Consider the following 18,888-nt stretch of genomic DNA (forward strand, 5'->3'; position numbering starts at 1 on the left):
TAGAGGAATTGTGCAATAGAACAAATTAGTTGAACATAAAACACAGTTCTGGCTGAGGACAGTCAGTTTCTGAGAACAAGTATAACAATAGCTGACACGGTATAATAATTTAGCCACTGATATATTGTTCGTGACTGTAATTGCTGTCCCTGCACAGGTTCACAGAGAGGGGTCGATGCACATGACTGCCTTTCTGTTGAGACTTATGGCCACCAATGACATTTCTCTGGGTTTCGTTTGAAGGGTTATTTCTGTTCTATGTGTGGATGGTGGGAATTAAAGAAGGCTAAAATAACTGTTGGGCCCTGGGTCATAAATTTGCCATACGGCTTCTATTGACCTCCCCTCTCATCAACTAGTACTCCTGTACTGGGATGATACCACCTGGCCCAAAGGTTTCCCTATTGTACTATGTAAACTCAAACAATAAGTCTCTGAAGACTAGATTTTTACACATGGCGCAAATCCCTATAACATTTGCAACTAATCAAATTACAAACACCCACTGAAAATGCAGTAAACCCGGGCCTCTGTGGGTTTGGTACCCTGAAGCTGCTGCCCACAAATTTTAGCACCAAAACCAAAATTGGTATGTGTGAAAACAATAATCAGTCAGAGGGAGCTGTCCTTTCATACAAACACCACCAAACATTCTATTAAAAAAAAGATTAAAGGAGTGACAGCAAAGCTATTAGGTTATTTAGTTATTTGAAAGGTTTTCTTATGACAGGTTTCCAAATGTTTTGGCTTGTGTCCCCTTTAAATGAAGCAGTTTCTATTTGTGAGCCCTCATAATAAGTTATTGACTCATTGTGGCCATGTTATGAAATATTTTTTTCCTTCTTGGATTTGTCTAATTTGAAGGATTTTTAGGTGAATGCATGTGGGATTTCACAAACATTTGATCAACCCCTAACTAATATGACTAATGTGTTGCAATCAAACTTGGTTGCATGACAACAGCAGATGTGATCATATTCATTAAAGTGTTTTGGTTGTGGATGTCTACATATGGCGTTGACACTGACGTTTATCTTTTTACCTGAACTGCTAACTACATATCCCATTGCTTCCATGTAGCCCTGCGTGACACGCATGTTACGCACAGGAGAGACAGAGTGGGTCGGGTCTGTGTTTACTTCCGGACTCCGATTTAGACTTCGCTCAGAGAGCAGCAGCTCCAGTGGAGGTTCAGGCTGTCAGCTAGCACGGTAGCCATACAAGGCTTCATGACAGAGGTTACAGGGTTGACCAGCGGCACCCCAACAGACGAGCCTCACTCGGCGCCACTGCACATCGGACACCGCGACTCCGGGCGGACCCACACCGCTGCCCCCGCTCTCCTCCGCTCGCCTCCGTGCTCAAAGTCACTCAATGCTGCGTTCCCGCTACCAGCTAACAGACTGATCTGACTGTGTTCCTGCCACTTCATGATCCGAGCTAGCTGGGGATCAAAACAAGGACAATCGCTCAAAGTTTAAGCGCTGTTTGTATTTCACCGCCCGGGATCAAGCAACTGGGAGAGACGCGGGCCCCGGGGACAGCGACGGGACTCAGGGGCCAGGCAGCCAGGGCAGCGAGGGTGGTGGCTGGATAGACTAGGGGGTCGCCTCCAGCTCCTGGTGGATTTATCCCCTGCCAGCTAACGTTAGCTAAGCTAGCTACAAACAGCACCATGGACTGGTTAATGGGGTGAGTACAGACAGCTAACTTGCCGAGCTAGCTTGCTCTCCTCTGACAGGTCAACTGCGCAGTCTTTCTGATGCTGGCTGCAAATCCACCGCTCAGTGGCTGACACCGCCAGGGTCAGCATTAGACAGGTGCACTGTCGTGCTGAACACTGTGCATTTTCCACTTTAACGCGTTAAGCTGGCTCTAAGCAGGTAGCATGTTGCCAGCGTAGCTTAGCTCTGCGATGCTAGCTTGGTAGCAAAGCTGGCAACGGTCTCATCCTGCAACGGTAAACCGACCTAATGTTACCCAGGGCCAGGTGGTATTTTTGGGCATCTCTATGTCCTGCAGCTAACTATCCAACGATGGTAGTGCCCAGATTAGGTAGTGGGAATATCTCTGTACAGGGAGTTTATTTATAGGAATGGTGAACACAGCAAATGAGCTAACGTTAGCTGCCTGTCAGTCTGGCTAACGCGGCTGTGCCCGGTTTTAGTTTATTTCCTGTGCAAGGTGCGCCGGTCTGCGGGACAACCGTTAGCAGTAATGCTAACCCTACCTAATGTGCCACCTTTAGGACACGCAGAGGCTCCGGTGTCAGTGAGCTCACTGATGGAGAGTAGACCTGTTATACCTGTGAGATGGATACCCAGCAAACATTATGCAGATGTTGGATGACTGCAGTGTGTAATTTAACAGAAACCCAAGGTTTCCACCTTAAACCCAGTTTAAGGTGATTGATATGCTTTGTGAAAATCTCGCCTTGATGTAGCACGTGACACCTGGCAGAAGCTTATGATTCTGTTTTGTCACTTTATTTTTAGCTTGGTATTGTCCACGCCATGAGTTTGGTGGTCAGTACTAATGGATAAGATGGATGTCTCAGTATGACACCTGCTATAAAGGTTATATAGGATCATTGTATTCAGGATTAAGCTATGACATCAGTGTACATGACAGAGTAGTATCCCAAAGCCTACTAGCCCAGTCTGCTATCAAAGAACTGACATATGTTATCTTGCATTTACTTACCTATTTGCTATGCAAAGTTAAAGGCACTAGAGTGTCTGTTCAGAACGTAAGTCATATTTGACTGTAAGGAAGGAGGGACTGACTGAAGTCACAGTCCAAGGTGTGTTTTCATGCACATAGCTAAGCTTTAATTTCATTCTGTGACTGTGGGTTCAGATATCTTTCCAAAGAGGACAACCACAGGTCTTTGGCATCACACAAGGTTTGGACTTGCACAGTAAGGTGTGCCTCTGTGAGGTTATTCTTTTTTTTTTCTTTTTCTTGACTGCTTATCAGGTAGCACTTTACAAGCAGATCAGGGTTGAGGAAGGGTGGAGGCCTGTTTTCAGGGGTGTTTCTTCACATTGTGACATTTTGGCTGAGAGATAGCAAAGTAGCCCCTTGCTTACCCCCCTCAACCAGAATACCAGCCAGCTGCCACCACTGATTACTAAATGTTACCTCTGCCACGGAGGTTCTGTTTTTGGTCCGACTGGCTTGTCTTTCTGAATAGCAGGATGTTCGAGAAACTACTTCACAAACTTCAGTGAAGGTTGATTAGTTTCTCACTCATAGTTACTGAAGTGCAAAGCATGAAAACCTTCGAGTGTTTGGTTCAAACCTTGGTCTTGCTCATCTTTATCCTCACAGATGTTCCACCATTTTTACAAAGCACCCTTTTCCTTCAAATACCATCTAATCTTTATAATATAGATATTTAAATGTCCCTGAAAAAAATTTAGTGTGTTTTTGGTATTTCATGCAGTTTTTCTATGCATAAAATAAGAGAATTCTGCAGTTTTGTGAGACATGTTGCCTCTGAATGCTCTCTTGTTTTTATTTTAGTTTTTATTTTCCTCATGTTTTTTCCCCTCCTGCTGACACTTGTTTTCCTGGTTTTGCAAACTGGTTCTTGCATTGACTTGTCTCAAGTTGCATCAGTTCTCTCAATTGTAAATGTGATTAATAGATCTCAACCTCCTTTTCCATTTTCTCTGAGTCACTGACATGAAATAATAATAATAATTTCTTCGCCCCGACAGTTGGTGCTGTCAGACAAAAACTGGTTTGCTCAGTGATCTGTTAGGAATTCAAGAGCAACACCCAGTTACGTCTTGGTGTTAGAGGAGGTGAGGAAAGTGAAGAACCATGTATGAGTAAAAGAGGAGGCCGCTGCCTGCCTGTGCTTGCTAACAGCTGGGATTATCATGATTGTTACTTAATGTAGTTGATATTAATTCACATTCACCGTTTTAGGAAAATTGTTTTAATTTTTAAATTTAAGTTTTAATTATCTTTTTTTTATGGAATGACAGAGAAAAAAAAGTCATGTTTATTCATGTCAAGCAAAGTAGGGTACCTCCAGTGTGTCATTAATGTCAGGTTTGTCTATTAAACTGTTGTGCTTTATACCCACTGATGGCATTTGGGCGTGCCGAGAGTTTGTGTTTACCTGCATGTTATAAGAGCACGTCGTCTACTGTGTATATATGGGTAAGGTGGGTATGTGAGCTGAATGCATTGGGAGCGAACAGGCATGCGTCCAGTGTGCGACGGAGTGGAGGCCATGAATGAGTTAACCAAGCGTGTAATCACTCTGAATACAGACCCAGGGTGAAGGACGCCACAGCCAGGACTGATGGAAGGAAGAAAAGAGGAGAGAAAAGCGAGAGAGAGAGAGAGAGAGCTCATGGATGATGGAAGAAAGAGATGGCATGGCGAAAGCAGCTGATTTGGGGAGAAGCGTGCAGATGCAGAGAGAGGAATAGGATGGAGCCTGATGATTGAGAGAGGAAAGACTAATGAGGGAAAGGCAGGGTGATCTAAAGGGATAGAAGAATGGGATACAATATGACCAGTGACGGAAAAGGAAGGAAGGATGGAGGGAGGGGATATGAATGGTTGGTTAGAGAGAAAAATAGAAAAAATTAGCAAGTGGGGGGAAGGGGTGGTGTAGTTAATAAGAAGGATGAAGCTCTCACATGGGGGTCTGTAGCAGATGACAAGCCCATGATGGCCTACTAATGGTGGACAGAAGGAGATCTAGAGACAGTGATATGGGAGCTTACACACAACAATAGACATCTTCTCTGTGCTTTCTGCAGGAGACTACAGATAACACCTCTTGGTATTAGCGTGTATCACCTTGCTGAATAACATAAGCCAAAATGTGTTACAGCACTACACGCGGTCTGTCTCTCCACTGTGTATTTATTTTGGACAGAGAGCATTATTTCAGAGCTGAATGACCTCATCTGTCCAGACTCAGCATCAGACAGGACGCTAAATCGCCAGGGAGATGCGTCGGCGCCTAAATGCGTCTCTTCCTGCTGGGTGAAATGAGCAGGCTTTGACAGATGTTTAATCCCCTTGCTTTTGAGTGATGGATTGGTAATGCTGAGCGAGGAGCGAGAGAATGGAAACTACAGTGGCTAAGTGGAGTGCTGCTTTAGGCTGCCCAACCTGAGTCAGATTTAATGTACACTTAGCTCGCACTGCATCACCTGTGACTAAATGCTATATAGGAAGAGTGTATCATTATTCTGCAACTTCGGAGTAATGCAAGTAATAGTATAAAAGATTCCAGTAATGAGGGCCCTGCTTCTTGTATCCATCTTTTATTTTGTGGATAACAATTTTTAGGCATGATGTTTTTGTCAGGTTCTTGTTCTTGACATTCTTTGTTGTTTTTCTTAGAAAAAAGTATAACTAAGACTGGTATTGAACCTCAAAACTTTTTGAGTACCAGCTGAAATGTGTCCATAGCAACGAGTATTGTAAACTGTCAAGTACAGATAGTTGGCTTTGAATTCTTGTCACATTCACAGTCTTGTGTACGTATTCTTTGATCAGATATTGTCTTGGTTTTAGTGCTGCAACTAATGATATGACTACTACACAGAGTGACAGTTTCATCATCAGGAAATCTGGTAATTATTTATCTCCATTTAGTCTTTGAAATGCCCATCACAATTTCCCATGGTACTGAGCCATTAAATTTCCATAATATAAGACAAAGAAAAGTAGCAAATCTTTACATCTAAGAAGCTGGAACCAGCAAATGTGTGGCACTTTTGCTTGAAAGATTATGATCAATCAATTTTTAATATGGTAATACATCTATTCACTAATGGTTTCAGCTGTGATTTATATTACAACTTTGTCCATTTAAGGCTATTTAATCGTAGTTTTTGTAGACAATATTAAACACTGATGTTTGCTAAGTTTGGCTTGCAATGCAAAAGAAATCAAAGGGTTTTTCTAGAGAAAAAATGTTTACCATCCTTTAAGTAAGGTATCAATAAAGCATTGTTCTATCATGGGTGCTGAAATATAGGTGTCATATCCATGCAGAATTATATATTTTTGGGTAACTCGGTCCAGGCGCTGCACACTGCTGGAGTTTAGCTGCTCATCCTATGTCTCTGTAATCATTTCTCCTTTTTTGAGCTACTTTGCTGGTTGACCTGTCAGCTACAATTGTCAAAAATTAAAAACAAGAGTGGAGACAGTGTCAGCTGATGGAAGATAGAAGAAAGGGGAATTCACAAGAACCGGCTGAATTTCCCCTACCGTGAGAGACGTCTGTGTATTTGCAACTTACTGCCTTACCGCCGTGGCTCATGTCCAAAAAACAAGTGTGTTTTGGTGTCTCACAGGAGCATTTTACTGGTGTGATTCTTCTCACCTTGTTTGTGGTGCATTTTCTGTAACGTTTCATGGCCCACAACCCTGTTCGAAAGTCTCAAGTTTCTCATGCTCCAGCAGTTAGACAGCTATCATGTAAATAGGAGTATAGCATAATTCTGTATTTGAAGTTCAAAAGCATGGAGGCAGCACCTCAGGGATTTATAGAGACCACTTCTCAGTTTCAACCCTAACAATCTAAATGGCCTGAGATCGTTTTCTCTTACAGTGTTTGATCATATTAATAGTAGTGAAGTGGGTGGGTGGGTGGGTATCTGGCAGTTATGGTTCCTGTGATAACAGTGCCGTTGATATTTTCCATGTTAGGTGATTGGCCATTGTTAACTATTATATGGCCGTGAAACTTTCCACTTCAGTCATCAAATCATGAAAAGCTTGGCTTCGTGAAATAAATGAGCTGCGAGATACAGAAAGTGCTGCGAAACTAAACCTCAACTGTCCCAGTTTCAATTCTGTTGTTGTGTAATTTTGGATTTTGGATCAATTTGTGATTGATTCAGCAACTATAGTGCAGGTTAGTGCAGATTTTGTTCGTGACTGTAGCAGTGATGCGTTCTGCTCTGGCTGGTGTTGTCTCCGAACAGCTGATGAGGCTGAAGAGTGTTGTATTGTTTAGTGGCACTCAACGTATCAAACTCCAGTGGGAGAAAAAAGGGAATTGTCAGGTACATGGATGAAACATTTAAAATGGAGTTTTGTTGAATTATGCAGAAGGCTCCTGTGTTTGCATGTTGAGATTTGTCATAACCTTTCAAATATGAATTTACTGTGGGGTGAAAACACTTAGCTACATCATATCTGATACGAAGTACACTGTCTCTCCTAAAGAAGATTCCAAACCACCTTAATCCAGTGAAATGGACCACAAAACTTATGTCTTTCAAACAGACTTTAAGAAATATACCCAGAAATGTCAGCACATCAGTCTTACAAATCTCCTATTGCCTTATTTACATATCAACTGATCTCTGCATGCGGTCCTGAGAGACTGTGTGGTAGCATTTGGCTGATGTTGATTGTAGTTTCACTCTGAGTCGGTGTTTGAATAACATCCCTCTTATGTGTTTGACTTGTGTGTGTGTGTGTGTGTGTGTGTGTGTGTGTGTGTGTGTAGATCTTCCCAATGGGGATTTTGCACATTGCAACCCTGTCCTCATACAACCCCAGTGCCTTATTTCCATCTCCACCACCACCACACACACACACACACACACACACACACACACACACACACACACACACACTACTTTACACAGTCTCAGCCCAGGTGGCTGCTTCCGCTGCTCGCACCGCAGATGCAGGGCTGATAATAGGCTGTGACAGACGAGCAGACATCATCTCAAAGCAGTCACCTGCTCGAGAATAGAAACTAACCCGCACTGTCATCGTGTTGCTTGGTCTAGACAAGGGTGGAGTTTGACTTTGCTGTCTTTATTTCTAGCTCTGCGATCCTCCACAGTGCTCCTCTGCTTCAGTGTTTATTTATCAGGGCTGACCTGAGGGCTGTGCGGAAGTCAGCTCACCAGACGGTCTCAGTGTCCGCCTGGGAAGGAACTGTTAACTCGATTGTTACTGTGACAGCAAAGAGAGCTTCTGTTGGCTTTCTGCGTGTCAGAGCCTACATTGAGAATCCCTCTCTATTAACAATCAATTCATTGTGTCTGGCTCTAAAGTTGCTTTACGACTTACACACCCAATGCAGCCCGGCCAAGATTTTTAAGACCATTTTAAGCCAGCCAAACCTTTAACTGGACAGTAATGTGGTTTGGTTTTACAAACTCGCCTCGTGTTGTGAGTGGCAGTTAGCCCAGTGTCTCGACACGCTTCGGTTCTCCACGGCACCCGACCCTGAGAAAAATGACCCCGTGGTTCACATCGGTTGTGTTGCAAAAGTGACATCCTTTGACTGACGGTGTTAGGTGCATAACTTATTCATTAACAGTTTTAAGTTTCCAGTCATTCAGTCAGTAAAGGACTTATAGTATATGTCGGTGCTGGAGCTGAGGTCGTTATCAAACTGGAATCCAGCTGGCTGTGAGCCTGAGCTTTTGTCTTCTGTAAAGCCAAGACAAGGATTCTTCTCTAGAGCTCAATTAGTCCATCAATCTACCCGTCAATCCACAGAAAATTGATGAGAGATTTTTCTGTGTAATTGATAAATCGATCATAGTCATTTCTATGCTGGTTCTAGCTGCTCAAAACTGAGGATTTGTTGCATTTCTTTGCCTTACGTGATAATAAACTGAATACTGTATATTTGGACTGTTGGTGAAAGAAAAGTTGAAATTTAAAGATGTTACCTTGTGATTTCTGAAACTATATTTTATAGACCAGATGACTAAGTGAACCCCTGTGCAATGTAATATAGTCCACTTTGTTAACGCTGCTGTACCTAGTGGATAGTGGATTCTGAAGAACTGTATACAGTGAAATAATTTGTCCACCCCCATTTACATACAAGGGGAGAAAATGTTAGGAATATCCCATAATACAGTGCAATTCACCACCAAAACAAAAACTAGGGCTTCTAACATTGCCTCACAACAAAAACAAAAAGTCTAAATCTGAGCATTTCTAATGGGTTGCAATCAATTGTACATGGATTAATATGTTTTCATCATTGGTTTACATGCCTTGGTTTCCAGTTGGAGCTGAGATAAACTCCACCCATGCTTTGATGGAGCCGTGTGGCCTTGGGGCTCAGCGGCAGGCTTCAGGCTATTCTACCATGATGTGCTGCCGTGCTGAGGGATTGGCTGGATGACAAGAAGACTAGTTGGTTTGTTTACTCCCCGGAAAGGGCACTTAAGTCACTTTCAACCCTCCAACTCACTCTGTCCTTCACCCCCTGACTCAGTTCGTCTCTCCTCCTCTATCTGTCTTGCTCTCGTTTTGATTCTCTCCCCCATTTGCTCTCTATTTCTCTCTCTCTCTCTCTCTCTCTCTCTCTCTCTCTCTTTCTCTCTCTCTCTCTGCTCCTCTCCTTCGGGACACTGATGTGCAGAGACGTTTGCGTGCTTGGCTGCTGCCTGAGTTGGACTGTTGAGCCGCAGAGAGCAAGGCAACGTTGAACAGGCCCAGGGCAGCCACAGCCCTCTGCGAGAGATGTTTAACAAACAAAAGCTAGAGGGGTGTTAGCTGCATATTAGGAGCTGAACCTGTAGGAGGATAGCCTATATGCTGAGTAATATCGCACAAGCTCTATCAAGCCCTAATATGTCTTTGGGCGAGGGAAAGAGGAAGGAAAACAGTGGAAAGCAAAGCAGAGCTGGAGGGGCACAGTCTAAACAAACAAGCCCTCTGCCCCCCTCTCTGACATCAGCCCCCTTCTTTGACTTTTGGCAGCGTTCACTGCTCATCAAGGCTGCATCGTTATTTTTGGGGCAACAGTAGCTGATTCCCCCGCTTTTCCAGCAGCACAAGAGAGCGAAAAGTGAGGGGCCGGGCGGTCGCCGCACCGTAACAGCTCAGCTGTCACTGTTCAGAGGTGTCGATGACTTTGGGTTACAGGAAGATGACACTTAGAGCAAGTAGTTGACCTGGTAACAACCACGACTAGCAGCTCTGGCACAGCACTAAGTGGAAGTGTTTGCAGTCAACACAGAAAGAACTATTGTCTGTCCATTTATAACATAACAAAACAAATCTTTGGTGTGTTTGCAGTGCAGTTTTAAAGGAGCTGGAGTCTAAAGAAAAGCTCTGAGTGAATTGTAAGCGAGCTTTCCCAGGCATGAATTCACGATACTGTATCATGGAGTGTTTTAAGGAGATCAGTGGACATTGAGGGAGATATAAAGGCCCTATTGAATGCCTTTTGAGGAGGCAAATAGCCTGGGTACAAAAACACACACATACATAGACACACTCTTGAGTAAATACTCATGTACTCTCAGGTTTGTCTCCTGAGATGCTTCTCTACTTCCTTGTCCTCCTTTCCCATTCTCTTGAGGCAGGGACAGGGAGAGGCCCAGAAATGAACGTGATACCAGAATGACTCGGCAGTTTGCCTTTCACTGAATATGCAAAAGTTGACAATTGGAGAATCCAAACGCACGCACGGCTGTATTAAGCACTGTCCTCAACACCAGAGATGGAAACTCGGTGTGGTGTTTTTGTCCTTTTTTAATTTTTTTTAACCAAATGTTTGAGTGAAGATGAGGTTTCAAAAGCCTGAAGACAGTACATGCTGTGTGAGTATGGTGCAACCTAATACTGTGATGGATCAAGAGGCTGCAAATGCAACCCAACTCAATACCTGGAGCTGGCTGTGCTTGTGAAGCTCCTCCACCCACTCGAATGGGTCCTGACCTGTTCAAAAGCCTGAGCGGGCTGCATTTCACAGTGTCAACCGCACAAATTGCTGACATTTCACCAGCAGCCTTTGATACATATGATGTGGTAACCACCAGTATGCGCAGTAGACCTCCTTTTCTTATATAATGTGACCATATATTTGGAAATATATTGATCCCCACATTCATTTTGTTACGGCTTTTACTTTGACGGTGTTCTGCTCATTTGTGCCACACTGTTGTGTTGCTCCTGGCATGGCCCTGGGTGTCAGTGTGTGTGTCTGTGTTGCCTCTATTTCACTTGGCAGGAGAGTGGCACCATGCTGTGACTGTGTTTACTCTTTCGTAACGCTCTGGGCAGCCCTGCCCAGTACACACAACTGGCACTGCCATCGGATGGATAGAGAGAGAGAGAGGGACAGAGGAAGAGAAAAGAGTGACAGAGGGCAGGAACAGTCATGACTAATCAGCTGCTCTCTCACTCTCTATCGCTCCTTTTCTTTTTTTTTGTTTTTGGTCCAAACAGGATACGTTATTTAATTTCAGGCCAACATTGTCACACAGATCCTGGACTTCAGCGCCTCCTCCAGAAGCAGGACTGGCTGCCACAGGCCTGGGAGCAGTCACTGTCCTGTCAGAGAGTATCATAGTCATGGACCGCCGGCGGCTAGAGCTGTCTTAAGATCAGCTAAAATAAGTTGAACCCCCTGCAGCAGGATTTAGGGTTGTTGTTGCCATCCACCCACACGGGACACCCTGCAGAGCAGTTGAATGCGTTTAGTTTTGGGGTTTTTTCGGACAGGATGCAGTTTTTTAGATTCAGTTTATGCTATTAATGACATCTAATGATGCCTTTCTTCTTTTGAGGAGAAGCATGTTTAACCTGTCAATTTACATGGTTGTTTTTATGACATCTTAAGGTTCCACTTGCATTTTCTAAATAATCAGACGACAACAACATTTGTATGTCATTATACTCAATCTCATTATGAGAGGTCATCTTCTGATTGTTTTGATATAAATGTGGCAGTAATGCCAAATAGAGTGGCACATTATCATTATCATTATTAGTAAACAGGCCTCATTACTCTGTGTCTACAGAGTCACAACGTGGTGTCTTTGAGCTATTGATACAAGTCCAGCTATTCAATACCCAACCTTAAACAAGTTCAGCTTGATGCAATTTGTGTCCAGGTGATTATTGGACTACCATCGGCTTTGGGTCTGACGGGCTATGCAAAGATTCCTTCTCACATCTCCTTTGAGTTGTAAAAATGCAAAAGTTTTTTGTGTTTTTTTTTTTTCTTCTTCTTTTTTTCTGTGGCTTTTTTTTCTTGAATCTCTAAATAGTTGTAATGCAGGCTCTTTTTATTTCAGGCAAGGCTGGCCACTATCATATGCCACTGGCAGTGTTAGAACCAAAACCTGATCACATAAACGTCCGACTTTCCACCGTCATCCACTGTCCGGCTTAACTTAGAAACAAAAGAGACCAACCACAAAACTTCCTTGATTTAGCCAAAAACATGAACAGCTGGGATGTGACTTGTAGAGAAAAAAAAATGGGAAGGTGTGGTCCTGGGAGCACCAGAGAAAAAGAGAGAGGGGACAGAAGAGGAGAGGGCAGCTGATAAGAAGGAGGAGGAGCAGCGGGAGAATACAGAAACTGTGGGTAAAGCGTGAGGGAAGGAGGGAAACGATAGAGGCACAGAGGCGATAGGTGAGATATGGAGATAAATGGGAGGCGGCTACGTGGGTCACAGAGCTAGATTAGAAACAGCAGAGGTTTGCAATAGAGGACAGAGAGGGAGATTTAACAGCAGGGGCCCAGGCTGCCAGTGACAGAGAGAGAGAGAGAGAGAGAGAGAGAGAGAGAGAGAGAGAGAGAAATGATGAGCCTCGTGCAGGTCTGAAACGGGAGAAAGCCAACAGAAGAAAAAAGAGAAATAAAAATGTATTGAATACCCTGTCTAGACCCTGTATCCATTGAATTGATTCCCAAAACCTTAAAACAAAGATCCGAGTGTTTGCCCAGCAGAACATTAGGCCCTCATTCGGCCTCAAAGATAAGAGACCTTAATTTGTCTTGGAGGAGGAAGCCTTTAATTCTGGGTGATTTTATTTATTTTTTCCACTAAGATGTAGCCAGAGGCTTCAGCTGAGTGGTGAGCTGCTAAATCTGTGCAGAGCTTGTGGGCTGCTGGCATTGGTGTAAGCTAGCTAGGTTTGTCCTTGGTGGCTGAGGCTAGGCCGCTAGGCTGGTCTGAACTGTAATTGGATTAGAGATCTCTGCGTCGCATCAGGCAAGAGAAGCCGAGTGTGCACACACGCCTCTGAGAACCAAGTTCATCTCAGTACCCGAGGCTCTACTCCTCCTCCACCTCATTTTTTTCCTCTTAAACGTTCTTCTTTCCTCAGCATCCTGCTATTTTCTTTATCCCCCCTTAATCAGCGACCAACCCCTTCCCCCTGGCTTGTGTGTATATATATATATATATATATATATATATATATATATATTGTATACATGTAGGTGTGTGCAGTCATGTGTCATGTGCATGTATATGGATCAGCCCTGTGTCATGGATACCTTCTCCAAATGGGATTACAGGAGCTGCAGTGGAGTGTGTGATGACAACACGCAGGAGAATAAAGAACAGTAAAAAAACAGTCAAGTGCAGACAATGATGTGAGCTGTCGGTACCAACATGAGGGATGTTGAATATGAAGACATCCTACCGTACTTGGAAAGGGGAGCGAGAGAGCTGCCCTTATTGTAATTGGTGAACTTCCTGTTTAGCAGCTTTGGAGAGGAAGTAGAAGGTGATGTCATGGGCGATGTGCGTCCTGATTGCCTTGTTTACCCTTCTTGACCTTCTGGTGTGCAAAGACTTAATTAGTGAAGAGTTTCCTTCACTTTACCAAGAACTGGAATACAGCTCATGGTAAGCTGCACTAACTTCTTTCAACTCGGATGTTAACTGGGTACAGTGTGTCCCTCATTCTTTTCATTTGTCTGTCTCACGTTGTGGCTCATTCATGTGATTTAAGTGTCATGGAAGTGTCATGTTTCCTGGGATTTTAGTAATTTAGCTGATTCTCCTGTCTTTGTGATTGAAAGAGTAGGGGAAAGCTGACTTCCTGGGTCATCAACATTACCAGTAAACATTACAGTAATCATGCTTCTCTGTATAAGCAGGGAAGGGTCAGTGCCATAGAATGATTTTTTTTTTTTTTTTTTACAACAGTGCAAGCGCCAGGAAATGAAATAAAGCAAAAGCCGAGATGAAAAATGGACTTTATCTCACTGCCCGGCCTGGTGTACTAAAAGATGTCAGATGTTACTGATTACTGTAACACATGAGCAGGGGGTGGTGAGATGTGTTTTAATATTGTTTTTTGAATGGTGCAAATAGATAGGCTGGTCTGAGTCTGGATATTCTCTACAGTACATTTCAAAATTGGGAAGAAAGATCATAATTGATTGCACACTCTTGTGAGAGAAAAAACTTTTCCTCTCACTGGTTCTGCCTTTTATCATGTATATATTTTTGTATGCGCAAATGTGCATTAATACACTCATCAAACGCGTGCGGATGCGACTGGTGCGGCGAAGCGGTCAGTAAGATTAGAGGGACTGATAGAACAGGCTTAATAGCTGACAGGCCAGCACCAGCAGCCATATGTTTCATATGTGTCTGCTGACAACCCCGCCATATGGCTCTGATCTGTTCATATGGCCTGTACATCTCCTCAGTTTCCTGCCACCATGACATCCAAGTGGGGAGAGGGGCGGGGTGTGTGGACAGAGATAGAGGGAGTGTAGCTCTGATGTAGGATGATCTGAAAACCAGGACTCGCGGTGTAATCGATGTTGAAGCGACCAAATCCACACCCAGCTGAAGACGTTTCAAACCAGAGCCACCTCTCCACATGGAAAATAAGCAGCAGCAGTTTTGACTTGCAGATTTAGTAGAGATTAGTTTATTTACCCAATTACCCAAAGCTAACGTGTAGTGTTTTACAGCAACAAGATGAAACGTAAATCTTTTGATCATTTGAAATCAAGGTTTTCACACAGGTGTTTATCTCAGAGGTTGGTCATCTCCACTGAACTACTGATCATCTCTGCACCTACTAATACTGCTAAGGACTACATTCATTTTTCAGGACATACATGTTCTAGGTAATTCTCTCATATTAGTCAACAACATGGGCTCAGGGTGGCATAAGTGTTAAGATTGCATCAGCCTTTTCTTTTTCTTGGCTGCAACATCAACATGTCTGCATCTGCGGATCTAACACAGGCTTCCTCGGTGATGATCTCCAGCCTGCTAAACATGAGCATGTGAGTTTGTGAGTGTGCTTACACGCCAGCTCCAGGAGGTGCTTCACATCTAAAAAAGGATGTGGAGGAGGACAGAGATGTTTTTTTGAGGGAAGAGTTCAACTTGGAATGAAGGCAAATGGAGAGAACAGAGAGGGAGCTGCTGCTCAGGGTCGCCTGATTTCCGCTGCTGGGTTAGGGTCACTGTATGGGAGCTGCTGACTGCGCCTCACAGGAATCAGGCAGAAAAGCTCAAGGCTGGACACAAGACACACAACACAGTGTTTGACCCCTATAAGGCCTCTGATATCCTCTTGAGGAAGTGTGTGTGTGTGTGTGTGTGTGTGTGTGTGTGTGTGTGTGTGTTGTGTGTGTGTGTGTGTGTGTGTGTGTAAACATGGATAAGTTTGACTGGCTGAGGGGCTTACAGAGGGGCACGCAGGGGAACATGCTCTGTCCGTGTGCTGTCTGCTTCTAACACACACACACATACACACACACACACACACACGCACAATGTGCTTACTGTAACACAGTCAAGGTCTTGCATACACAGCTGTCTAGCATGATGTTTCAACACTGGCCTTTGTGTGCTTCCAGCCGTAGACCTGCTAAACGTGACCTTTCTAAAAGCCTTTTTAATCACCGGTGGTCTCTGAGCCGGGCGGCTCGTGGTAAATGCTAACACTGAACCAACAGCCTGGTAGCATTAGGATCTAGGTTACAAGCTATCTACGCTGAAGACTGGCTGTGAACTCTGGGTATTATGAGGAGTCCAGGCGTGGGAGCGAGGCCAGCAGTTCACTTTGGCACAGTTTAATCCAGGAAGCCAGTGGAAGGAAGGACATCTCATCATCACATCCAACTCGTTCTGTCAACATGAAAGTTTCACTGAAATGTGTAACTTATTACAAGTCATTCTATGAGAGGCACACTTCATCTTTCTATGTTTACATTATCAGATAACTGACCATAAAAGGTTACTGGTTATTGGTTAGATGGGTTGTAGGTGTTTTCAAACAATAGTTAGCAAGCTAACTGAGGCAAATAGCTAGCTATTCACTAGCTAGTTAGGTTAGCAAACTAAACTTTTTTTTACACATCCTAAATGTGAGTTTTGGGCTTCTTTTGTGGGGTCTGTTTCAAAATGTCCAAAATGATTCAGTTGGTATCAGATTTTCTTTCTTTCTTTCTTTTTACTTGGTAAACTTTAGCATTTTGATATCAGTACAAACACTAGATATCATGATATCTGCTTGTTTATGTTTCTATAAATGAAACATATAAACTATGTGTCAAAGGACAAGATCAAGAAACTGGACAAAGATGTGCGATGAAAAGTCATGAACTCCAGCCAGGAAACATAAAATAAGTAATCTAAGTCTTCATCCTTTAGTTTTGTCTACCTGATCGTGTTTTCTGCTTCCTGTCTGGCTCATACTCTTAACAGAGGTTTTCTACCTACTGTAGCTGCCTTGCTCTAGAAGCCAGAGTGGCCTGAGTCATATATGAGAGGGAGTGTGCAGAGTCAAACAGGCTACCACAGATTAGAGGTGAGAGCAGCGTGGCGCTGATTTATTACCAGCCATTAGCTGGTTAAATGAGGCTAAGTGAGCCGGTCAGCTCAGGGAGGTGAGATGGAAGAGATTAGCCTACATAAAGAGCGATGGAGGGAGCAGATCTGTGAATCAAAGGGTGACTCCTGACCTCCTGCCTTTTGCTCACTGTTTCTTTTTATCTTCACCCTGGTCCTTCCGCTGCACTGCAACTTTCCTTTAGCCTTGTGTCCTCCCTACAAGTATCTCATGTTGCCTCTGTAAAGCAGTGCTGGTTATGTTGGGCTTTTTGAGAAGTAGCCAATAATGTTCTGTGGTTAATTCTTATGCAGCAGGTTAGTGCTACTGGAAGTGTTGCTTGCGTTGTGAGCTGCAACCCTGAGCTTGGCTTGGTCACATTGATGGAACTAATATAGCACATGTCAAAACACATCTATTTTTAAAAGTGCTGTTGTAATGGCTTCTTCATTTTCTTCTGCAATTTGGTGTGTCTGTTGGGAGGGATTAAAAACTGAGAGGGACTAGATTTAGATATTTGAATATTGGCAAAATGTTTTCCATAAGAGAGGTGACCAATAACCCGGTGGTCACTCCATCTGAGCTCCAGAGATCCTTTGTGGAGACGGGAGAATCTACTGGAGGGACAACCAGTTCTCAGCGTCGTGTCTGATTTTCTCCACAGACTCACAGTCAGAGTACTTTAGAATGTCAAGCTTTCGCTGAGGAGAGGCTGCCCGTCTGGCTACTCAATCTGACACAATCTGGCCATAAAGCGGTGATCGGTGGAGTGCTGCAGTGATGCCTATCTCTCTGGAAGTTTTTCTCGTCCTCACACAGGATCTGTGGAGCTCAGCCAGAGTGGCCATCAGGTTCTTGGTCACCCATCTCCCCCCGATTACTCAGTTTGGCGGCCAGCCGAAGGAAGACTCCTGGTTGTTCCAAATTTCTTCTATTTAAGAATAGTGGAGGTTTTTTGTAGCCATGAGCATATATTGATGAGGGAAAAATTATTTCTTTTTTATTTAAGGCTGCAGGACAACAAAATGTTTAAAAAAAAAAAAAAAAAAGTGAAGCGTGTGCAGACTTTCTGAATGGATGTGTACCTCTGTCTGATGCTTCATTAACATAAGCAGCACTAGTTATGGATAAAATAAGATTAAAAATATTGATGTGTTTGCATGTGAAATTGTTTTTTTTTTTTTAAAACACATCCAAAAGCAAGATGTGTAAATTGAGAAAATGTCCAAAATTCAAGAAAGCAGAGGACTGGAGTTACGTGCAAAAATACAGGGTAAAGGTGTCTTATGGCACTATGCAGTAACAATAGATAATACCCAGGGACACCAGGTAATAACAGACAAAAACAACAGTAGTTTTTTTCTCCTTGATGTCTATTTTTTGCCATTTTACTTTTTGGGGACTTGTGAGTGACACATTACAAAAAGAAAATTGAAGCAGCAATGGTGGAATTATTCTAATTTTTAGTCCCCAGTAAACATCAAGCTTTAAAAACGTTGGATCATACATTTCCCTGTGCCCTAGTTAAAAACGCTGGCTTTCTGTTGTAGTCTCATAACCCAAGCCAAGATAAGTGCAATGCCCCTTTTAATCACAAAATTCCCCATACCACATTCAATATTGAGTCAGTGTGACCTCCCTCGTTCTACTTCAAAAGCCAGGATTTGACAGGAGCTACAGATGGATATATTAAAGTTCTATCTATGGCTGTGGACGAGGATATATGTGTCCTGACTCCGGTGTGCTGGATATCCGCTCTGTAAGCAGTTTCTGTCTTCAACCTTTGCGTGATGTGTCAGTTTGCACATTTGTTTCATGTGAGCGCGAGAGAGAAAGAGAGAGACATTCCCCACATCCGTTTCCTCTCACAGAGGAACAGTGGGCCTGGGGTTTTGTTCGCTCTGGTGAGTTCATGTGTCGCTCAGGGCCAAAGAGAGGGGGGTGGCGAAAGATAGTGCACACAGATGGGACATTTCTCATAATCACTGGTGAGGTGGAAGCTGCTTAAGAAGTCAGAAATTAAGGTTGAGAAAATTTTGCATCTGGCTGTTTTTGTTATTTTCTAAGTGAGGTTTGGTGCTGTCTGACACTGCCTGAGTGAAGGAAGATAACATTTTGCAGGACATAAGTCTTGGTGTGATTAAGCTGGTTGCTGTGGGCCTGTCTGGAAAATGTTCACATTTTGTTTTCCCCATCTTTGTTTTTTTTTTTTTTTTTTAGTCTCTCTTTTTCCCCTTTATCATGTCGTACTTGACGTTATGAATGTTTTCTGTGCTCTGAGTGCATGTGTGGACTTGGGTGTGTG

At 43.4% G+C, this 18,888-nt stretch overlaps 1 protein-coding gene across 1 annotated transcript in view; it reads left to right on the forward strand.

Annotated features, from left to right (window-relative positions):
* Positions 1-1,146: 1,146 nt before the first annotated feature.
* Positions 1,147-18,888, forward strand: part of mob2a (MOB kinase activator 2a) — a 63,726-nt gene continuing 45,984 nt past the window's right edge. Inside the window, exon 1 of the mRNA XM_056386601.1 lies at positions 1,147-1,692. Coding sequence (XP_056242576.1) covers positions 1,676-1,692 — 17 coding nt within the window. The 5' untranslated portion in view covers positions 1,147-1,675. The remainder of the gene's footprint in view (positions 1,693-18,888) is intronic.

This window comes from Seriola aureovittata, chromosome 10, assembly GCF_021018895.1.
Source record: "Seriola aureovittata isolate HTS-2021-v1 ecotype China chromosome 10, ASM2101889v1, whole genome shotgun sequence".
Classification (NCBI taxonomy): domain Eukaryota; kingdom Metazoa; phylum Chordata; class Actinopteri; order Carangiformes; family Carangidae; genus Seriola; species Seriola aureovittata.